General features: G+C 39.6%; 1 protein-coding gene across 2 annotated transcripts in view; it reads left to right on the top strand.

The window, feature by feature from the left end:
- Window positions 1-4,041: 4,041 nt before the first annotated feature.
- DYRK4 (dual specificity tyrosine phosphorylation regulated kinase 4) overlaps window positions 4,042-24,050 on the top strand; it is a 30,834-nt gene continuing 10,825 nt past the window's right edge. Inside the window, exons 1-8 of one of the 2 annotated variants that reach the window (XM_086465639.1) lie at window positions 4,042-4,137; window positions 11,744-11,824; window positions 13,445-13,591; window positions 18,558-18,693; window positions 19,881-20,044; window positions 20,422-20,558; window positions 21,426-21,566; window positions 23,370-23,508. In XM_086465639.1, the coding sequence (XP_086321765.1) occupies window positions 4,042-4,137; window positions 11,744-11,824; window positions 13,445-13,591; window positions 18,558-18,693; window positions 19,881-20,044; window positions 20,422-20,558; window positions 21,426-21,566; window positions 23,370-23,508 (1,041 nt within the window). Of the gene's footprint in view, window positions 4,138-8,321; window positions 8,346-11,743; window positions 11,825-13,444; window positions 13,592-18,557; window positions 18,694-19,880; window positions 20,045-20,421; window positions 20,559-21,425; window positions 21,567-23,369; window positions 23,509-24,050 lie in introns of those variants that run through there. The other variant, XM_009954895.2, reaches the window with a different exon arrangement.

Below are 24,050 nucleotides of genomic sequence, written 5' to 3'. Positions count from 1 at the left end.
TGTTCTCTATGACCAGTGATGTCAGCTTTACATGAGACCACATTTTGTGGGTCAGTCCCTACCTAGCAGTGTTAAATATCATTAACAGCACAAAGTTGTCCTGACACCTGACTGATAACTCCAGTTGAATAATGTGTATAAAAACATTAACCAAAAAAAATATTCATTAAATAAAAATTACTCAAGGAACCCTGGTTAGCAAAAAAAATGTAATTAGTTACATGCGTCTATATTGATTAGTATGCATTGATTTGCTTTGTATTTTGTCTATAGGGTTGTTGTGTATAGCAAAGTGTTTTACTCCGTACAGGTAGCTGCAAGAATCAGAGGTGCAGTGAAGGAGTGTGCAAGCATAGAGGAGCGTATTGAACTGTTACATGTATAGTTTTAATAAACAAATTATTTTATTCTACTTTGAGCACTCTGTGTGAAGAAATTGATTCTGCTGATGACAGTAGAAGACGTGGCCAATGATTAGCACCAGGTCTCTAGAAATTTCTAGGGAAATAAAGCAGTAAATATTTGCAAGACTGACATGAAAATTTTAGTGTGATGTAAATGAGAAAAGTACAAGAAGACAAGTAATGTCAGTGGCATTTTTGCTTCAACAGGCCTGAGGTCTATTCAGCAGAGAGGCAGGATATACCTGCGGTAAGATGGGCAAACATTTAACCACTGAAGTAGATGCTGCAATGGCAGAGAGCACTGTGAGTTTTAACTTGCAGGAAGGGAGGTCAGCTCTCAAGGGTCTGGGACATGCCTGGTTGGGAGATCCACACTGGGAAACGGGGAATCATAGAATCATAGAATCATTTAGGTTAGAAGAGTCCCTTAAGATCATCAAGTCCAACTGTAAGTCTAACACTAGCAAGTCCACCACTAAACCATGTCCCTAAGCACCACACCTACAAGTCTTTTAAATGCCTCCAGGGATGGTGACACAGCTGCTTCCCTGGGCAGCCTGTTCCAGTGCTTCACCCTTTCAGTGAAGAAATTTTTCCTAATATGCAATCTAAACCTCCTCTGGAGCAACTTGAGGCCATTTCCTCTTGTCCTGTCACTTGTTTCCTGGGAGAAGAGACTGACACCCAGCTTGCTACAACCTCCTTTCAGATAGTTTTAGGGAGCGATAAGGTCTCCCCTCAGCTTCCTCTTATCCAGGCTGAACAACCAGTTCCTTCAGCTGTGCCCTGCTCAGACTCCCATTTGTGGTGCATACCCATTCAGTTTTTCACTAGTGCAGATCAAATTATATCCTTACAGAAGGTACAAGTTAAATTTACACACAGGCTCAGCACATCTTAGTATTTGTTATTTTCCCAGGGTCCATAATATTTGCTCTAGCAGTACACTGATGTCAAGTCACCGCCATGGACCGGCACTTGTTGAGCTCTAAAAGGGCAGATTCATTTAGCTGTCTTTCCTCTCCTCTGAAATCAACTTAACTTTTTCAAGTATCTGAAAACAGAGTCCATTTCCCCCCTTCTGACACCTCCACGTTAATTTGACATGTATCATAGTCTACACTAAAATGATCAGAGTTACTTGGCACAGAGTTATTTTGTTTGTCATGTTCATAAGTATTGTGTTTGTGAAAACTAGGGGAGTCATGACAGGTTTCTCAATGCTTGAATGAAAGCTCACATTTCTCACGTTGACTTGCTCAGTTCATAGTGACTGTGGTTCAGAATCTGAGGAATGAACATTTCCACTAGACTTCACAAAAAACTTGTTTAACTTCATAGAATCACAGAATCATAGAATCTCAATTTTCCGTCACGTGCCTTGTCTCCTTTCAAGCTCTAAATTTGACTCCCGGAAACAGAATGTTGCAAAAAATCATCAGATTTAGAATGTTAGTAGATACTAGTAAGAATGACTAGTGATAATTTTAGGTAGATCAGTCTCAAATAGAATAAATGATTAAATATAAATATAAAAAAATATAAATGAATAAATATAAATATAAATATAAATATAAATAAATAAAATCTGTATTGCTTATGCTGCTAGCATGTCTCTGTAAAATTCCAAACCTATGGTATTCATTAACCAATAATCTCTTAGTGGTTAGAAACAAGGACAGTAAGTTGTAGTCCAAGATGTCTGCGAGACAGGATTTATGATGGTACCCACTGTGTATAATCTTTGAATCATGACCAAAGCAGGTACAAGCCAAGAGCCTGCGAGCCAAGGACATGTTCCCTGACCATACATGGTCAATTTGAGGAGTGGTCGAGACCTCCGACTCACGGACCACCTACCCAGATTATACCACCTACACAAAAGAGGATAATAGAAGACTATGATTGAGGCTGCGCGCCAATTTGCATCAGAAGCGAGAAAAGAAGAACCAGTTATCAAGAGGATTAAATTAAATATGTATTGTACAGACTGAATATGTATGAATTTAATATTTAAAGATCTGTTGATTGCAATGTGCCGGTGGATATCTTTGGGAAGGATCCCATGTCCCCAGAGCGCATCATTATTAAAGGACGTCTCTACTTATTTGACTGTGTGTAGATAAGTTTTTCTTACCCACTGCAGATTTGCAACAAGAACACTTTGCTGATGTGAATCGGAGAAGGATATGAAGGCAAAGGAAGGATCTGTTCCTTACAGACTTTATAGTGCAAGCCCTTCCATTTATTATCTTATTGCTGCAACTCCTGCCATGTGAAACATGCTCTTTGCTGATTCTCCAAAATCTTTATCGAGCTTTGAGATTCTATTTGTTTTGTAAGAAAAGATATGGTCTTCAGATTTTATTTTATTTTATTTTTTATTAAAACAGTTTAGGGATTTGATTTCTTGGCATTTATGTTTTGTCATCCAACTCCCTTTTTTCTCATCCTTCTCTTTCTTTCCCTCCATTTTTTTTTCAAATTTCCAAAGGAAATAAAAATTGAATAATGAGAGAATGTAGTTTCAATGTGTCTGTGGTCCTCAATCTTTCATTGCATGAGAACATTTTGAAATAAGGATCAAATAATATAATTGTTTGTAAAATAATTTTTTAACATTAAAAATACAAGAAATTTAGCAGGTATCAATTCAGTCTTTTCCAAAAAACAGATTTGGAGATTTCTATTTTTATAATTCCAAACTCACTATGGCTTTATTACAATAAGGCTTCTGTTGCTCTTCTCCTTTTTTAAATCTTTCTTTCACTTTGACAAAGATTGTGTCTGCATTTTTCTGCTTTTTATGAAACATGAATTGCTTTATTATTCTCACAAGAAAAGTAAAGAAAATAATGAATTGAGACTAAGTGTTAGCTATTCCCCACAGAGCCTGTCAGGAGTACAAAAATAGCTTACTGCATGTTGAATAAAAGGTCACTGAAGTCTGTTCCCTTAATATTCCAAGCTAAGGCTGCTCCTTCTGCAAGCATTTGCTTTGCTGATGGAATATCTAAAAGGCTGTCAGGGCACATAGAGAGTTAAAATTTCATCAGAGAACGGACTACCTAGAAACAGTCATTCCAAGATTGCAAGTAGTTTTGAGGGCTAAGAGGATGCTGAGAGTGAAATGCTTAGGGTCACTCTTTGGATTCTCAGTAAAGCTCTGAATTACCTTTGAATTACCTTCATTAGGCAGTTTGTGTTGATAGAAGGAGAGCTAAAGCTATGGCTCTGTCTCTGAAAAAGAAAAAAAATAGAAGAAAGAAAAGGAAAGCAAATGATGCACCTTGTGTTGCCTCAAGGGATGGTTTTGCAATCATGCTGAGCCTAATTGACGAACATGTTGTGCTTGCGCTAAGTCCTCAAAGATTTCATAGCACGTCAGCAAATATGCTACTATTTGCAGTTCAGTTTGGTATTATTTGGTCTGTATCAATGCTGTGGAACTGTGGTAAAACAACATGTGATTTGATTCCAGCCAGCTCACCCATAAAAACCGTCGATCAGCCCATGCTATTATTCTTAGAGGGGCACCTCTGTGACTGGATTGGATTAAATGAGCAATAGAGTCAGGTTTAAATTACAAGGAGAACAATTTAATGGAGACAGATTTAAAACATGGAACTTTGTCATTATGGGGAAAGAAAGAAGCAGCGAGAGCTGCTGTGATTTCAACTTCCTCAGTAACTCTTGTTTACCAATGAGAAGAAGTAGAAGAATCCAGCCTAAGGTAATAGTGGTTGACATTTGTTTTTATTGTTCGATGTACAAATGTTTGTATTAGGTTATGACATACCTGTTGTGAGGAATGGTAAATAAGTGTTAGAAAACAGAAAGAAGACAGTTTGATCAGTTGTACCATCTACCATCAATTCCATATGATATTTTTATTGGATTAATCATAATTTAAATTTATTTGGAGAAGTGGAATTAAGATGACAATTTTTAATGAGAACATTAACATTATTAATGCTGCAAAGTTAAGCACTGTTTACATTTTTAAGTTACAGGATTATCTTATAGGTTTCTGCATAAATGGTAAGCAAATAATTAAGTTTAGAATCCCAGAGTAGCTAAGGCTCTGCAAAATACTTCAGATTGACCTTTAGATTTATGTGAGAGGCTTTGTAGTTTGTTAAAAATATATGTATATTGTAGACAGCTGGTCTATGTTTTATTTTGGAGAAAAAGGATGCTCTATAGAAATCCCATTGAGCTGCATTGATCTGAAATAAAAAAATCTGCCTTTTAAAATATGCATGTTTCTAAGTTTAAACCTAACATTTGATCGTTTTGTTTAAACCGACCTTCTACAGGAAAATCAGTGTGAGGGGTCATGCTTTGACATGCTACTAATTTTATACTATCATAACCACTCTGAAGTAATAAAGTTGTAAAATGATGCCTGGTTTTCCTCCCCGGGTGGCACGATTTAGGAAGTATATCTGAATGCACAGGTAAATGTCTGATGTCAGTGGCATTTGGGAAGGTATTTAGTAAGTGTAGTTATGAACTACAGAAGTACTGAGAGGCCTTGATTATTCTGGACTAGCCTCTCCAGCTTCCACTCCCAGTCATCGCACGGGTGATGCAGGCGTTTCCCAAGTTTGACCTTGGTAGAAACAGCTGGAGCTGTTTCTTGAAAAGAAGATCTTGCAAGGCTTTCAGGGCTTGATAGGAAAGCTAAAAATTCTTTCCCAGCATGATAATGATCTTATTTGCCTATCAACTTTTTTTTGCCTATAACTTTTCAACATATCTAGAGCTACATTTCGTCTGTGCACCCCACTTGATTTAAAACAGCTTATCTGGTCCATGTCCAATTCCTGCTTCTCATGTGATTCCTCTTCAGTTTGTGAGTCCAGGAATAACCATACTTTCTGTTCTTGAAATAGTCCTAAGAACAGATTGATGCTTCAGAGAAACCTGTTTGAGCACTGATTTCTAGGCTGCCCTTTGTTTGAAATTATGATGATGCTAGGGTCCTGGTGTCTTCATACAGGCAAACAGCTGTTTGGAAAATCCCCATGTACCCAAATTCTATTTGAATTGAGTCGTGGACCATTGTTCACACGTTAAGAATTATCTCCCAAGGTTATGGTAATTATGTCCTTAGCTACACAATGCCTTAATTTCCTCCTATGTAAAATTGCATTCATGATTCTTATCTAGCTTTTGAACCCTTTTAGAACTGAACAGCGTTAGTAATTTGTTTTTCTTGTTTGCTAGGAGAAAGAGCAGATCCTAACCATGATAGGAATTGTTAATAAACATTAAAGAGACAACTTCCTAGCAAATGATTGAAATGTTAGAAACTTGACTTTATCATATCCCAAGCTTCTGCACTCTTCTGTGGAAGATACATTCTAAAAAATTCAGAAATTGTGCGACTGGCTTTTCTATTTCCAGCAGACTTGAAAAGTGGTTTACCTTGAACATTTAGGCTAAGATGGGATGAATGCTCTTCCCACTCCAGAATGCCTGTTCCTTTGCAGGGGAAGTTCTTTAATTTCATTTACCTCTAATACTATTCTACATAACAGAGATGTTGCCAAACTTAACAACTTTGTCAGTAAGGTTTTGACCACATGACAATCATAGCCAGTGATCACACCCACGAGGAATATATCTATCATTGCACTTAGCTCCTTTAATTACCTGTCTTTCTGAAATGAGTATTTACTTAATAACGAGTTACAAAGACCATAAATACTCCCTTCAAACTTAGCAGAATTTCTTTTTAATTTATAGATGAAACATTTTATGTCCCGTTTTTCACTCCAGTGTGTCATGACTGAAACTTAGTAGTAAGCCAGGCAGGTTTCTCTTGCTTTGAGAGGATTGTTGAGAATGTCAGAGAAAACTTTATATAGTCTCTTGTGTCATCAAAAATTAGTTGGTCCTTTTCAGATATGAGAAAAGAATCATGCTAAAAAATGTTTTTATTCCTGCATGACTTAGCACAGCAAATTTGAATATGCTTACAAGAATGCCATAAAATATGAGGAGAACAGAAAGCATTACGTGGAATGGAAATAAATAAAAGAAAATGAAGTAGAGGGAATTCTTCTTAACGGGGGACAGCTGAACGCATGACCAGATCTGTTCTTCACTCCTTCCTATGTAAGCTATCCTGAGAATGTTAATAGTTTCTCAATTAAGTCAAAACCTGAGATGGTACGGTAGGTCGCAGAAGGTTGTGGAGCTACGTAAAGCTGTGTTAGAAATCTTCTAATAATAAGAATGGTAGTACTATAAAGAAACTAGACAGAATGCAGTGTGCTGCTTTCTGTCATGAACCTCACCTCATATACCTAGCACAGCTGGTTGAAAGAAGAACACTGCGTGCTATTAGCGAGTGCCAGTAGTGATCACAGTACTTCCCCATCTCTGTAGTACATAAATGTGATATCAACAGTGGACTGCACCAATAATTTCCAGTATCACAAATCTATATTTTCACAGTTAGAATATATGCCACACACTACATTAGTTAAATCCGTTGTTGTGAACCTTGGTGAAATTACTCAGAAATGCTTGATGTACCTGTAAGAGAGAAGAATTGGAGCGTAACTAGGTGTATGTGCTCACACGTGCCTGTTTGTCTGTATATGTTTGTGTGGGAGTGACTTAACTTAAATATGCTTACTGTGTGTTTGTGATGTTTAATTTGTTTTCTAGCACACGGCATCTCCATGCATTCCTAGGGCTGAACCTGCCCTGCTGCATGACAGTCTGTGTGGTTATTTGGCTAAAGAATGAGAAGTTTCTCTTGTATGTGAGGTGTAATAGTGGGGAGGATTTGTTGACTAAAGAGTTTCCAAGCTTGGAAGAATGGAAAAGTGGGAGAGATGGAAATGTGAATGATGTGCCTTTTAGGGTAGTGCACCTCAGCAATTATATTAGGCAAGCGCATTGCGTGGACCACCATGAATGCAGAAGAACAGCTTTGTCCTTTGACCACACTGTGAAAAGTGGTGCTCATTCCAGGAGCATCAGTAAAAGTGGCAGCCTTCTAGAGTAGCTTCTGTGGGTGAGCATGTATTTCTTCTTTGAAAACCCTGGTTTCTGAGTGAAAGTAAAACTATTCTGAGTTGTTGACAGATTTAAGACCAGCAGGGAACATGCCATTCCTTGGCCGTATGAAGGAGGAGAGTACCTTTTATTTTCAGTTTTAGATATTCCCCTAACATGTGGGGGGTTAGGGACGCCTCCGTCACACATGCACAGCACTCAAAAGAGGAAAAGGAAAGACAGGATGGCAGCTGAGCTCTGTCTCACTATGCACAGCATCATGAGAGCCTCGTTATCTCACGGGGCAGAGCAGCTCTGCACCGATGCCAGCAAGAACCACAGACCAAGGTGCCAGAGTTTGGTCCTCAGCAAATGACACATAATGTCCAATGCAAAATCAACCCTTGAGGTATTAATTAATTTTAATTTTCCAGGCTGGCAGTCTTGATGAATAGATTTTACTCACTGTATAGCAAGGTCAGTGTGATAAATTTTGAAAAAATACAAGTTCAAATGTTTTTTGATTTCACAAGCACTGAGCTCAGTGAGAAAGAACAGACTGAGACAGCAAGGAGAACAGCCAATCCTGTTATATTTGTCTTTCTTATTACTGACTTGCCATGATAAATATGGAAAATTATATTTGGCTAGAAGGAGGCTGAGAAAGGGAACAGATGGCCACCAAAAGAATACTAGAGCAGCTAATAGTCACTGGCATATTTCTGGGATAAAAATTTAAATCTGAAGCCAAGCAGAAGCATTATCCATTTTTTTCTGATCAGGGTACTGTGTATGAAACTGATCCTGCTATGCTCTGACTAGATGAAGGTGGGCTTCCTGAAATGCATTCGCCGAATGGAATAAACAACCTCTGTCCTGCAGTTAACGGCTCTTGCAGTTATGCTGACAGAAATAGTTGACAAGGTGGGGAAAATGTTTATGTTCCTACTGTATTTTGAGTGAGAGTGCATTTGCTATGGCTTTTTAATATAGTGCATGATTTAACACCTACATTGCATTCTGTCTATGCATTCTACAGGCTTTATTCTGTTTTGAAGACAGAAAGAAGAAAGCACCCGTTTAAATGAGGAGACAATGGAGTCTATATTTTATATAGTTGTGTATTTAATGATTTCTGAAATTTTAATGCATTTCTGATTTTTATGGTCAATCATGTACTGAAAAAATAGGCTGACATTTTAGGAATTACGCAAATGTGTCACAATTTCTGATTTTGCAAAATGCTGTGTGGTCAGTACCTAAAACTCCTTATGACTGCAGACTAGAGAATGAAGCCATTGTTCTGTTTATTGAGTGATAATTGGAATTAGCAAAGTAATACATGATTTGAAGGGCTAGAATAGCAGGAGATGATAGTTTGGGATTGAAGTGCAGTATTGGAGCTGTAGGACAGGCTGAGTGCTCTAGAGGTAGGATAGCCAGGAGCGCAGTATTGGAGCTGTAGGACAGGCTGAGTGCTCTAGAGGTAGGACAGCAAGGAGTGAAATGGAGTGGAATAGTAACAGCTGCCGCAGTTTTTCTGTAGAGTGCATTCCTGCTTCCTTAGCTCTTGCTGAGTTTTAAAGACATTTTGTGAATTGTTCATGCTCTATTAGTAAATACAATATATTTTGCAATTTGTATTTAGTAATATAGACATCACTGCATAGCCTTTTAAAAGTATTGCTAAGGAATAAAATGCCATTTTAGAGTGAAGACTCTGCGGCCTGTACAGGTATGTGAAGTCCACTGTTTCTTTGGTTTTCAGTGATAGCTGTTTCTCGCTAAAATCCTGGCTTTATATTGACATGTATTTAGAAAAGTGGTTAACAAACTGTCTTTAAATGGAATGCGATGTTTTCATCAGCTCTAGAAACTGAAAAATAAAGCTAGCTGGGAGTAAAGTATAGATGAAGTGTGGGAAGAAGTGTAACATGCCTAAAATTAATAGTCTTATTAAGAGATCAGTTGATGTACCTACCAGAGTTATGAATGTGGATCCCAGACTCACCTTCATAACAAATGTGATTCTCCCTTAAAATGCAGGATACATAGTTTGCATGTGAAATGTTTGTCTGTAAAAATAATCTGGCACTGGGTTTTCCATAGATCATCTATGCAAATTCCTACTGAAGGACAGTGACCACAAGGATGTCTGGTGCACTAGGCAAAGTATATCATGCTCTAGGACATTCATATGTAGGATGCAGTAATCCAGTGGTCCTCTTCTGGGGGCATTTGTTGTGGTGGTTCTGGATTTACAGTACATAGTCCCTTACACCTGGACAGCTGATCTGCAGTTCCAAAGATGGGAATTACTATGTCGTGCAAAGACAGATCTTCATTCCCTTCTCTTTCCTAATATTCTCCTCTGCTCCATAGATATCTATGACCTTTCCTCTCAAACTGTACCCAACTAGCATAATAAGGCTAAACCCAGAGCTGCTGTTCTCATCTTGTTCTGAATCTGAAGTTTACCCTTTAAGCTTGCAAAAGGACTTATTTATTTGTGGGTTTTTTTCTCCCAACTTTTCAAATAAAAACAGAAAAGACCTGCCATGGACACTAAATGGCACATTTGTCCAAAGGACAATTTCTAGCTCATCTGCTCAGCTTTAGTGATGTCTTTGTGGTTGACAGTAAGGCAATCAAACCTGCACACCAAAGGGCAGCATTTCCTTCATGTGATCAGGCAGATTTGTACACAGATTTTTATCTTCATATTTAGTTTAGAGGTGTCTTCTAGAGGTCTCAAATCTAACCTCATCTCCAAGGATGGAGATCCCAGAGCCTCTCTGAGCACCTATTCCATACTTACAAAGCAGGATGTGTCAGAGCCATTGTACATGTGTCTTCAGCTTGATCTGCACCTTTGTAGCAATGCCAATGTGTCCTGGATATATCGAGATCGCCGTATGTGCATGGATCAGCTTGTACACAAGCACCCCTCACCCCCTACAGCTCCTATATATATATGCAAAATATTGGCACAGATGCAGCAGTCTAATCTGAGTTGTACCTTCTTTCAGGCTCAGACAGAAGCCCTTTCAGCACAGCTGGGCTGCAGCATGGCAAATGTTTTTTTACAAGCACTAGCCAGTACAAAACACATTAAGCATACTCCTCCAGTGTGCAGACACCTTTTACTCCTCCAGTGTGCAGTCATAACTGAAGTCCATGACAAAGGCCACTAAAAAGTGATCCCCTGGCACTGGATAGGCTAAAAGTCATTGCAAAGAGCAGACACTTTATCATCAGCAGGTGCTCTGCCCATTTAAGACTGTGTGACAGGTACAGGCCATGGAAGCCCTGGCTTCAAAATAGACAAAGAAGAACACCATGCTGCTTTATTTTTAATCTGCAGTTCACATTCATAAGATAATTTTGGCTGCAAATTTGTTATTTTGAAACTCTAAGTTAAAGTTCCCCACTCCAAGTTCCTCTGCTTCTAGAGAAAATATGGCTGTTCTACAACTTCAGAACTTCTATAGCAGAACTGATGTGTCTACTTGGATAAAGATGAATTTTTTGACTATGAGTGGAATCACATTGTGTCTCAGAGCCCAGGGACCAGAGAGCACTTTTGACCAAACCCATTGGGATTCACACCAGCCTATAGAGCAGAGCTCCAAGCTGCTTTAGCCATGGAGTTTGCAGTAACCAAATTATCATAAAGATTTCTGCAATTCACTGCAGTCTGTTGTTGGACAGAAATGTACAGTACTACTTATCATGTTTATCTTTATAAAAATCTGCTAGAAGCACCAGCAAAATCTTAAAAATTATGAGCTGCATAGCACTTTCCCCGTGTTTCTCTTTTTGCATTTGTTGCTAATATTATTTGTCCATTGGAACCAATGGATTTTTTTCTATATCTCAGTAAGTTTAGACATGGATTTTTGGTTTTATAAAATCTATACCACAAGTTCAATCAGTTTAATGTTGCTATTAACAATGGATGAGCTCACAACCTACCTTGTGGGGCAGTGAGCTCTTCCAAGCAGACTATCAGCTTTTGAGCACATATTTAGGGAAGGCAAAGGCCCCCCCTTCCCCTCCACTGACCACATGGGCATATCGAGCATGCTGAGAGGCATAATAGGCAAAGCAAGCTGTCTCTGCACCTGCCCACAAAACAGTTGTTTGACTGGGAGAGGAATTGCTAGATCATAGCACGTTTTCAGCAGCTTTTGTGGTCCTCTCTCACACACTGTGTTGGCACAGACACTGCCACAATGGAAAGAAACACAGAAACAATACAGAGATTTCAGGATTTTTTCTTCCAGAATAATTTCTGTTAAAGCAGCATTTCATGTTTGCAGTCTTCCCGTGTAGATGCATATTCTCAGTCTCAACTTGTTCAAGAGAGAGATCATCTGGGATCTAACAGAGTCTTCCATCAGGTATGTGACTCTTCAGCTGACTTTAAAAATATCTGAATGCTTGTTTTCTAAGAGACCCCTTATAATAAATGAATCTGAGCAAAGGGAAGTCCTTTATTCTCTGCCTTCTTCCATTTCCGCTGTAGCTGTACGACTGTTGCAAGTGCCTGCTGGTATTTTGGTTTTGCTAGCTGTTCAGTAGCATTTGAGGACTTTCTTCTGCCTAGCCTCTTTTGTTTCTTGAAGCTTTCATGTCAAGTTCACTGGAATCTTAGTTCTAAGGTTTTAAAGACTTTTCCACAGTATTGGAAAAGAAAACCTATTAATTCAAGTTGGTTGGATCGAGAGCTTTGTTTCTTTGCTTTTTGGGAAAATATCAAATCTCTCCTTTGTTGCCAAAAGTTTGACAAATATGTTTCTATCCTTCCTCAATGACAAAAATTTCACAGGCTTATAAGGGTTGTACCCTTAACTCTCTGGACTTTGTTCTGCATTTGATAGTGCATAGTTGATCTATTTCAGATCTATTTCAAATAATCTTTTTATTATTTGGCAAAGAAATAGTCTACCTTGAAAATGTTCTTCACTAAGAGTGTGATTTCTCTCACTTTAGATATCAAGAATATTAGAAATCCTAACATTCATATAACCGCATCCTTAAATGACTGAATTTAAGGAATGAGTGATATAGAAATGTTTTGCAAATAACAAATGGGAGAAGTCTAAAGGAAGGACTAATAATCCTGGAGTTTTCAAATTAGTATAAGCATTTATTTTTTCAGTAAAGTTTGCACAGAGCCTGCGTTTTCCTCACTAATGAGGAGAGCGACAAAGTGGCCTAGTCGAAGTGAACTCCATGGCAAATGATGGGGAAGGAAATATTGAGAAACCAGTGCAGAGAAGACCCTCCCACTGTCTCCACACAGAATCACAGGATGTTAGGGGTTGGAAGGGACCTCAAAAGATCATCTAGTCCATCCCCCCTGCCAGAACAGGACCACCTAGAGTAGGTCACACAGGAATGTATCCAGGCGGGTTTTGAATGTCTCCAGAGAAGGAGACTCCACAACCTCTTCGGGCAGCCTGTTCCAGTGCTCTGTCACCCCCACAGTGAAAAAGTTTTTCCTTATGTTAATATGGAACCTCCTGTGCTCCAGCTTGCTCCTGTTGCCCCTTGTCTCCACCCCTGGTGTTTGGCAGCAGTCCAGTCCCAATTACACTGGGAATAACTAATGATGTTGCCTGCCATTTACAACTCATGCCTACTTATTACCCTATGAATGCTTTATTCTCCCCTCTTAAAGAAGTCCTGCTGCCTGGACTGGTTGTTTAGTTTCCAAGCCCATCTACCTTTTCCAGCTGAAGCAGTCTCCACTCTGATGCTGGGTGGAGGTGTTCTTGTGGGAAAACTTTCATGACCCAAAATGTGCGAGGCTGCCCTGTTGCCTGGACAAACTCCTCCTGCCCATTAGTATAAGTGGGAGCTGACGGAGGGTATGTGCTCGTTTCACCTTCACCGTTAGGTGTCAGAAGAGAACCATACACATTTTCCAAGGTTTTAAATCACCCTGGTTTTCGAAGGTGTTACACAGAATTGCTTGCTAGATTATAATGTAGTACTTACCTATGCTTTCTATTTAGAAAGTCAGTCCCGGTGTTCTTTCCCTCCCACATCTGGAAGGTCAAGCAAAGCATGGTTTGGTTGCAGACACTGCAAATCCTCTCCCTGTTGAAAGCAGCCTGCCTCAGATAACAAATAGCTTGCAGAATGTCCTCCCCTCTCTTCAGGTGAGTTACAAAGCTCTCAGACATCTTGTGTGTGCCTGGTTAACCAGCTTCTAAGTACTGCTAAGACTGTCAGTGGCAAAGTGTCACAAGTGTGTTTGTGTGTGGGAAAAGGGAGATAATTTAGTATCAGAATTTCCAGCGGTTTCTGTTTTCAGTCATAATTAAAGAGGGAACAAAAGGAAGAACTACAGTCAAATAGACAGATTACTAACCAGCATGGTTGTGTGTATCTTCAGACATTTTAATGGACACATAATATCACAGGAAGTTTTTGAAGTCATCGTCACTTTTGGCTTTCCTTCTTTCTCAATTTTTCCCCAAATCCTGCGTCCATCCCCTGTCTGTATTCTTCCTTTTCTGCTTCCATCCGCAACAAATCAGGGACCTGCACTACTCACCACCACTACTCTGATCACTCCCTTTTTCATCTTTCTTCTGCTTCAATGGAGTGTCTTTATTGAGAGATTTGACAGGTTCTATAGGGCTCTGAAATGAAATGTTTTCAGATCTCTTGCACTGGAAGTCCTCACATAAAGCATTTTGTTCGGGAAGTCAAGAGACTTCTCAAACAGTTTGACTTTAAAATTGGCAGCTTGCTATTACTACTGGTTAGTTGATTTGGTTAGGAGGGTGTGTATCGTTGGGCGAAGCTACAAGATGCAAAATAGCGTGAATGATGAGGTAGAAGGGATTAGTTTCCAAAATAATTTAAATTTTCTTTAAAGATTAATTCTGTGGCCTTCATAAATCAAACCTGCATTCGAGTCCTACAAAAGCCAATGATTAAGCTTTGCATCTGAAAATGAACCTTCCCTCCATTTTATTTTTTGTGAAAAGATTGGAGCCAAATGTTTTAGAGAGTTAAGTTTTGGTTTTTAAATTTCATTTATAGACTTCTATAAGAAGCTGTGTAAACACATGTAAGAAAGCCTTTTGCTTGGCTTAGAAATGTCAGAGGACAATAAACATTTCAATCTAGAAAGCATGATTATGTGCTGTCTGTTTTGGAGACCTTCTTTGTTTACCCTTCCTTAGAAATAACACAGCATTGCTGAATTGAGGGAGTGTGTATTGGAATGGGTAGAGTGGAGTTCTCAGGCTGAGGCTCAGCAGAATAGCAGTAGGACTGATCTGTGTCAACACAGACCTGTACTTTATCTGGTCAAGTGTGCCTCTCATACCTGATCGCCCTGCTTTTGTAGCAGTTAATATTGCAAAAGAAGTAGCAAGGTTAGAGACAAGTATGGGAAGATGTTTTCACTTTGAAACAAACCCATTTTCACTTGCACTAATGTATTCTTAACTCCAAACTCACAAGCACCAAGATGTATGTATCCAAGCAGTACCAGCCGGGACTTCTTGCAAGGACATGGTCGACTAGGATTGCCCACTGGTTGGCCCATATCATGTCCCCTGGGTTCCTCTTGTCTTGACAACCACGTGCTGGTTATTGAATATGGCTTTTGTACCCATCTGACAATGAGACTGATCTTTTATGTCTTCATCCTGTCCCACCTCTGTGAGTCATCAGGACTTTTTCAAGGGATAAGAAATTATAAATAAATTAAGGAATAATTTAGGTTGGAAGGGACGTCTTGAAAACATCTAGCCCAGCCTCCCTCTACAAGCAGAGCAAACTTGGAGCAGGTTGCTCAGGGCCTTGTCCAGGTGGGTTCCGAATATCTCAAAGGTTGGAGAGTCCACATCTTCTCAGGTTGCCTGTTGTAACAGTGAACCTCTCTCGTGGCAAAAAGTGTTTCTCCTAATATCTAACCAGCATTTCCTGTGTTGCAAGTTGCATCCATTAGCAACATACCCATCTTGTCCTAGATTCATGCACCTCTGAGAACAGTCTGGCTTTGCTTTCTCTGTAGCATCCCTTCAATAACTAGACAGCAGTAAGATCAGTCCTGAAGCTTCCTCTTCTGCAGGGTCACCAAATGTGTTTCCTGCAGCCTCTCATTGGACATCATGTCCTCCAGGCTCCTGACCACCCCCTGACCTCTCTCCTGAATTCGTTCCAGTTGGTCAATGTCTTTCCTCTATTGGGAAATCACAGACCAGACACAGTACTCCCAGCGCGGTCTCACAAATGTTGAATAGAGGGAGAGATCACTTCTCCCACCCAGCTGGCTATCCTCTTGCTAATACAACCTGAGGTGTCTTTGGCCTTCTTTGCTATGGGGGCATACTACTACCTCATGTTCAAGTTGTTGTCAGGCCCTTCCCTGCAAAGCTGCATCCTTTCAGTTTTTCCCCAGCCTGTCCTACTGGCTATATGCTGTTCCAGGTGCAGGACTTACCATTTATCTTCGTTCAACTTTAGAAGATACACATAGCACATTTTTCTAGCCTGGTGAAGTCCCTTTGGACAGCAGCCCTGCTGTGGTCGGCAGACTGGAAAGGGTGAACTCATCCATTGTCCAGATCATTAATAAAGACACTAAAGTGTACTGGCCTTAGTATTGATCCCTGAGGGATGTCACCAGTAACCAGTTGTCACTGATCACAGTCCTTGACCACAGAACTTGACCACCCAGCCAATTTTCCACTCACATTGTGATCCATTTGTCAAGTTCATATCACACTCTTTGGGCTTCAAGCATACCATGGGAGACAGCGTCACAGGCCTTGTTGAAGTCGAAGGATATGATGTCCATTGCTTTTCTGTCATTGGCCAAGCCAATCACTTCATCAGAGAAGGCAATCAAGTTGTTCAGACATCATTTGCTCACAGTTTATGTTGGCAAATTCTTACTGACTATTCCAAATCTACTTCTTGTCTTTCATTTGGTTGGAAATATTTTCCAAGAGGAATTGTTCCATAGCCCTCCCAGGGACTGAGGTAAGGCTAACCAGCCTGTAGTTCGCTGAAGCCTTCTTCTTGCCCTTTTTGAAGGTAGGTGTGATGTTTGCCTTTTCCAAATGATCAGGAACTGCTCCTGATTGCCATTGACTTTGAAAGATGATAGAAACCTTCCTTGCAATGACATTGGCCAGCTGCTTCTACACCCTCAAGTGCATCCCATCTGGTCCTGCAGACTTGGGTAAGTCCAGCTACTTAAGTGGTCCCTAATTACCTTCCTCTACTGCAGGTAATGCTCCTTTACACAAATGTTACTTCGAGACTCAGGGACTTGAGAGGCTTGAGGGCAAAACTTACCAATGAAAAGCATTGTGTACCTTGTTCTTTTCCACTGGGCAGTGGGTTCACATTTCCCTTAGCCTTCCTTTTTTGCTGGTAATGTACTTATAGAAACTGTTCTTACTGACTTTTGCATCCCTTGCTAGCTGCAATTCCAGCTCAGGTTTGTCTTTCCCAAACATGCATGCATGTTCAGGTAGTGTCTCTTGCATGTAGCCCAGATAGCCCATCCCTGTGTCTATCTTTTTTGTGCACCTTACTGTGTTTGCGCCTGGTTAGAAGTTCCCTTTTTCATCCATACTGGCCTTCAACAATGTTTGTTCAGCTTTCTGCATGTTAGAATGGACTATTCTTGTGCTTTAAGGAGATTGACTTTCAAGATCAATGAGCTCTCCTGATTCCCTTTGCCCTCCAGGACAGTCTTCCATGGATTTACGATAAGAAGATCCCTGAACAAGCCAAAAGGTGCTTTCCTGAAGACCAGGGTTTGTAATTCTGCTTGTCTCACTTCTCTGAGGATTTTAAACTCCACAATCACACGGTCACTGCAGCCAAAGCTGCCCTTTCCTTGACCTTCACATCCTCAACCAATTGTTCCTTGTATGTGAGTAACAGATCCATCAGTGCATCTCAGATCACCTGCTTTAAGAACACAGCCCAGAAATCCCCAAGAATGCTTTTGCCACTTCAGCAGATACTGAAGCGATTGAGTTACCCCATGTATATCAGGGTCACCTAATATGCGGTTATGATGACTCTTCCCTGCTGTACGTAAGCAAAACCCCACTTCACTAAGTTAGCAAAGCTCTCTGCAGACACTCTTGCCCTCCTTCATCAGATGGATCCTGTCTCTGCCTAGCAGTTCTTGTTCCTCATCCTGTGTTCATAGAAACCATAGCCTTCTCTAGCTTCCGCCAGGATTGATCCACTGAATGCATCATCTCCAGCTCAGTCTTTTCCCCCTAATGAAGAGACTGAGGAGAACATGGCCTGGGCTCCCACACGTTACATCCTTATCCCAGAGCACACTGTCTTCTGTCTCCTTAAGGATCTGGTGCTCTTTTATCTCCAACACTCCATCATCTCTTCATGGCTTGATTTTGTAGTCTATCCTTTGTTTTCCCATTCTGGGAGCCCTGAGAATCTGCATGTGCTGGAAACTTGATCATCTGCTGATATAGGTGGCATCTGTATATCCTTGCAATTTCTTCCTTCTAGTACTTCTGCACCCACACAGGCCCATTCATACCAGTCTTGATGTTTCTGATGTAAATGTGTATGTGTGTGGACCCAAGCTGGTGTCCCTGCAGTTCTGTGGGCTGCACAAGCAATTTCAAGGATTCTAGCACAGCTCTCCAGTGGATGTGCCCACATTGAAATCTGAGACGAATAATGCCTATTTTACTATCTTTCCTACCCTCTGTACTAGTTCATGAGAGTTACTGCAACTTAATCAAACCATGGCAGTTTGTAGCATTTATAGAAAGTGAGAGCCCCTGTATTGAATGAACCTGGAAGATGAACTTCCTTCTCTTACTTAGAGATTTATCTTCCCATAGTGCAATAGCTTCTAGTGATATTGCAGAATTTGCTCTCTGGATAGGTAGGGCGTTCTAGTCGCCAAGCATACTTGTTCGGTCTCAGCACAAAATTGACACAGAGATCACTGAACAAATCCAGACTAAATATCTTGCAGCTTTGTCTTTGGGAATGTAGCATTTTAAAATATATTTTTGTACATATTTGTATAATTGCAGATCAACAGAATGTTCATGAAAATATCTGAAAACAATATTTTTTTTTCTTTTTTCTGCTTGGCAGGAAAGCAGAACTCAAGCCAATTTTTCCCAATTTAACCTTCCAGACAGGCTTCCTGAAAGCGATACCAGAGCCCAGACAAAACCGTCAGAACTGGAAAGCACCAGCATCAGTGTCAAGCTGCCTATGACAGCTTCAGGTAGAATAAAACAGAACATGCTAAAAAGACTGGAGTGACAGGCTGCCCACACACATGAGGAGTGTATGCAGTCAGGATACTCTGTGCCAGAGGTCCCATGCTAAATGGTCACTGAAATATTTAAAAAACATTTTGGAGGACAGGAATATGGATGAGCTCAGTGATTTCTAAAAATGCTGTTTGGGGATGTATGCAACAGGAGAATGAACAGACTAACACAAATATATAAATGAGAGAAGTATGCATTATACAAAATAATGCATATTTGTCTAAGATGACAGGTCACGTAGGCGACAGCAATATTCTACTACTGTGATAAAACACTTTTCCCACTTGCTTGTAGCTTGTGTCATATTTTATCTATGTGGGCTAAATTGCATTTTGGGAGTTCTGAGATCTAGAAAGTTTCTTGCAGATTTAATCCATTTTTAGAAGGATTCTAGGAAAAAAAAAGTAGTGGCCTTTTCCTTTAAATGATTTAGCATCCCTTCATTAGTGGATGAAGATCTGCCACTGTTTAACAAAACACCCACATACATGCCTAGAGAACAGGTTGATTTGTGATGCTACCGTCTGATTATTTATCTAAATTTAAATGATGTAAGTGGAGGTGTTAGGGTAGCTGAAATATTTCTGTGCAGAAAGAATCAGAACTAGGACAACAGCAGATTTGGGCTTCATTTAATTCCTAACCTCATGCATCTGAACTTGACAGTTTCTATCAGAAAAACAAGCACTTGAAAGCTTTGGTTAACTACAGCATACTGCCGTTTTATAAATATCACAATCAAACCAATAAAAGCATATTTTTTTTTAATGTAAGCTATGAAGCTTGCTGAAGCACATAGATGACAGATGGGATTTTCAAAAACATCTAGGTCCCTAACTTTGCTCAGAATCAAATTTGCCTAAGCTCTCTTAAAAGTCTTGCTGACAGATTATGAATGCTTCATTGAACATAATACTGTAAGTCAGAAAAAGAAGAAGGAAACATAAATTTGTGCAAAATGTCAACATTGTAGAATCATAGAAATGTTGGTTGAAGGGGACCTCTAATAGTCAGCTACTCAACCTCCTGCTCAGAGTGGCATGCTCTACTGTAAAACGTTCCATTGTAAAAGCAATTTGCCATCAGGTTTCTGACATTTTATTGATTTTTGGTTTTATATTCTTGTTTTCTGATTTAGAAGCCTTGAAAAGTTTTAGAAACTACTTAACAGTCTATGAGCAAAAAGAAATTTTCAATTATACAGAGCTATGGTTTCTTGGGCTGGAAGCTAAAAAGATTGAAGGTTTGCCTGAAACTCAGAATAATAATTGTTACGATGATGAGCATGGTTCCTACTTAAAGGTAAGTGGAAAAATTGTGGTATTCATTTTCAGCTCAAATTTGTAGTGACTGTCTGCCAACTCTTAAATGATCTATGTGAGATAAATGTTGTTTCTAGAAGATAAATATTCACATAGTGAAAACATCAGTACCAATCACTTTAAAGCTCAGAAGAGAATCCTAAAGAGAGACCCACTTTGCATCTCATTCAGGACTGATGCAAGGTAGGTGGATTAATGAAGCACGCACTTGTTATTTTCTCTCACCCCTGTTTAATGTAGACTTCACTTGCTGACAGTCCAGCTTCTTTCATAGACAGTAAACTCTCACACACATGAACTTTAGAGCCTGATCTTTGTTGTATTATTTGAATCTGAACTATTCGTTTTCTTTCAAAGGTTTTACATGACCATATTGCATACCGATATGAAGTGTTGGAGGTCATTGGGAAAGGGTCATTTGGGCAGGTCGCTAAATGCTTGGATCATAAAACCAATGAATTAGTGGCATTGAAAATAATAAGGAATAAGAAAAGGTGAGACATCTGTTGACTTTAAATGAGTACAATCAGCTTTTTGTTCTATAGGCAGTGACAGTCTGGCATAATGTGAACAAAGCAAAATCAAACCCCCTGTACATCAGGCTTTCATTAAACACAGTGAGACAGAGTGAGGAAAGGTGGGGTCAGGGACTCAGAACTGGCCTGGACCCAGTGGAGACACAGTCTATGAAGGCAGGCACATTTTTTCCAGACTTACAAGGAGGTCTCTGTATCTGTGACACAGTTAATACAGAGCTCAGGTAACCTGGCCTGCATGACTGAAAGCTGAGAGCCTACATTCTCCCACCAAGACTCTAAAGCCACAAGAATATGTTGGGAGGCTCAAATCGCTCATTTTAACATGAAAAATTCTACACTATTGTCCTAAGCAACCTCTACCTGTTATGTGACTGGTTACAAATTTTTAGTTGAGTTTAGCTTGAACCAGTCTATGAATCAGATCAGAATGATGCTGTTGGCATCAGCAACAGAATTGCTGTTCAGTTTTCCCCCTCTGTGAACACCAAATGTAAAGACGATCTTCAAAGCTGACTCTCTTACTGTGGTAGGTGTGAAATACAGCCCTGTTCAAGTAAACGGAAGCATTCCTGTGGACTTTGAAAGCACTAGGATTTTACTCTGGATGCTCATTTGAAACTTTTTCATTAAAACATATTTTCAGACAAGTCAAAATAACTACTCTTAAGTGTTATGTAAGGCCAGTATATTTAGACTAGAAAACAACAAAAGAATCAAAGTTGTAGTATTTAACAGGGGTGAATGGTAAATTTTAAATCATTGTCCCACATGTTGAGTTTACAGTAAGATTGTGTTGCAATACTATGTCATGTGATATTTCAGATTTCACAGCCAGGCTTTGATAGAAGTGAAAATCCTTGATGCTCTCCTGAAGAAGGACAAAGATGATACTCACAATATCATCCACATGAAGGAATATTTCTACTTTCGCAATCACTTCTGTATTTCCTTCGAACTGCTGGGGTAAAGTATGTTTTCCTTTACACAAATTTTAAGGAGCATTGTAGATCTTGTGCCTTACCAGCTTTAATTTTTACGTCTTCTTCAGAAGAATTTGCAGGTATGAATGTTACAAGAAAGGAATACTGTTTAAATACAGACTGTATAATTGAGCTTTTAAACACCAAAGTTGAACTGAAAAATGCTCCGTTTAGATTTCACACAGACAGTGACATGATCCTCCCCTGATTTTCTGTGCTGTGTATTGAAGTCATCTTCCCTAAAAGACCTATAATGAAAAGACTAAAACAATGAATTCAGGACTGGTAAACTTCAGGGTATATAAATATGAATAATATTTGATAATTAAAAAATATAACTGCTTCTTGCTTTCTATGAACCTGTGCTGCAGAACACATCTTAGGAGGAATTTTGGAGAAATTTTAGAGAAGTCAGATAATTTTATTCACCAACCTCCTTGTAATCAGGGCATCAAACTGGAATTACGAATGTTACCCACAGTCCCCTATCTCTTAAAGTAAAGCCCCCATTCCTGCATGTGTTATAGCCCTTGCTGAAGATTCACAGAATCACAGAATGACAAGGGTTGGAAGGGATCTCTGAAGATCACCTAGTCCAACCCCCTAACAGAGTAGGATCACCTAGAGCAGGTTGCACAGGACAGCATCCAGGTGGGTTTTGAATGTCTCCAGGGATGGCGACTCCACATCCACTCTGGGCAGCCTGTTCCAGTGCTCTGCCACCCTCAAAGTAAAGAAGTTCCTCCTCATATTTAGATGGAACCTCCTGTGTTCATCACAACATGGAAGGCTTGATCTCAAAGAGACCTAAATTCATTGTGTTGTTGCATGTGAATCTGTCACTCACAAACACACGGGGAAGGGTTGACTCCTTCTCTCCAGAGGAGACACAGACCAGTCTTCTCAGAAAGCTGTTACGGAAACTCATAGGAAAACATTCATGGCATAACTCTTTATACCAGTTGAAGACTGGTAGTCATGTAAAAATATTTTTCTGGTGAAATTTTTATTCCTTCTAAAATATAGTGAAAACCCCTTAATTTGTGAACTTTCTTCTCCATCATTTACTTCTGAAGCAATGGTCTTTGCCTGACGCCAGTGAGCTGATGGTCCCAGGGTGCTGACACGGGGTCCTGGGCTAAGGGCAGGTGAGGGGAACTCCAGGCTACTGGTCAGGGCCATTGGGGCTGGTGGTGCCCTCGAGGACTTAGGGCAGCATTCACATGTTGCTGACCACGCTTGCAGAAGTCAGCAACATCATTTAACACCCTGCTGGAAGGAGCTAAGATGTGACGGTGACAGGTGGGATATAAAAACCTAACGAGACCTGAATTTATGGGGGTATATATCTAGAAAGATTTAGCGTTGACTAAAATCTCTTTAGACAAAAAGGATTTACACAAGGTAAGCCAAAGCAAAGATAAATGAGAGCGAAAGGAGACTGAAGAACATTTGTTTCTCTCGGTTCCTGAATGATATTTTTTCTTGGTGAAAATCAGCATGGCTACATAACATAGCACTGAGTTTAGCAAGCAAGCAAGTCCACTGAATTATGTCTTCTTTAGATCTGGAGGCTCAGGGAAATGTTTGTGCATATTACATACAGAATAATATTCTCAAGAAGGAAAATAGCTAAAGGTCATTTTCTTCTGCATGAGTCCTCCCTCATGTAGGAAGACAGGCTAAATACTTTCTTAATGCACTATAAACTAACCATGCCTTTACAAATATGTTCCCTGATCTCTTTTCTGCTTTCTGTCTTCTTCCACCCCCACAACCCCTGCAGAATAAATTTGTATGAGTTGATCAAAAAGAATAATTTCCAAGGGTTCAGTTTGTCTTTAATTCGACACTTCACTCAGTGTGTGCTGAGATGTTTACAAGTGCTCTACCAGGAAGGAATCATTCACTGTGATCTGAAGCCTGTAAGTATGGTAATTTCATAACCTGTTCTTCTGTAAAGAATGCACTAGCTTCATCTTATTTTTTATTGATAGAAAGGAACTCTCAGAAAAGTCCTTAAAACCCAGTAGGATATTTGTACAGAAGGTATAGTTTATTTCAGACTGAATTAGTACTAGAGTCGAGTGATTCTTTCCATTGATTCAGTTCATTCACTGTAGTATTATACGAGATTATCTGGTTGCCAAAATGTATGCAAATATAAATCAAATTCAGGTAATGACTTTTTGCTTCAAGAAAGAAAAAAGTACTTGTGAAATTAAGTATTTCAATATGAGGGACATTATAATGCAAGGAGATATTCACAAGGTAACCTGTTTCAGGTTATCCTGTAAGTCTATTTAATTTCATATGCATAAAATTAAGTAGCCTTATAAATGACAAAGCAATTATATAGTACAGTATTCAGGCTGATCACCTGTTTCTCAAGGAACATCTGTGATCTAATTCCTGCTGCTATATCTGCTAAGTATTCATACTACATGAAACATTTCCATTCTCCTTA

Source organism: Leptosomus discolor, chromosome 1 (assembly GCF_034619465.1).
Source record: "Leptosomus discolor isolate bLepDis1 chromosome 1, bLepDis1.hap2, whole genome shotgun sequence".
In the NCBI taxonomy this organism is placed as follows: domain Eukaryota; kingdom Metazoa; phylum Chordata; class Aves; order Leptosomiformes; family Leptosomidae; genus Leptosomus; species Leptosomus discolor.
This window is presented reverse-complemented; position numbering and strand designations above follow the sequence as displayed.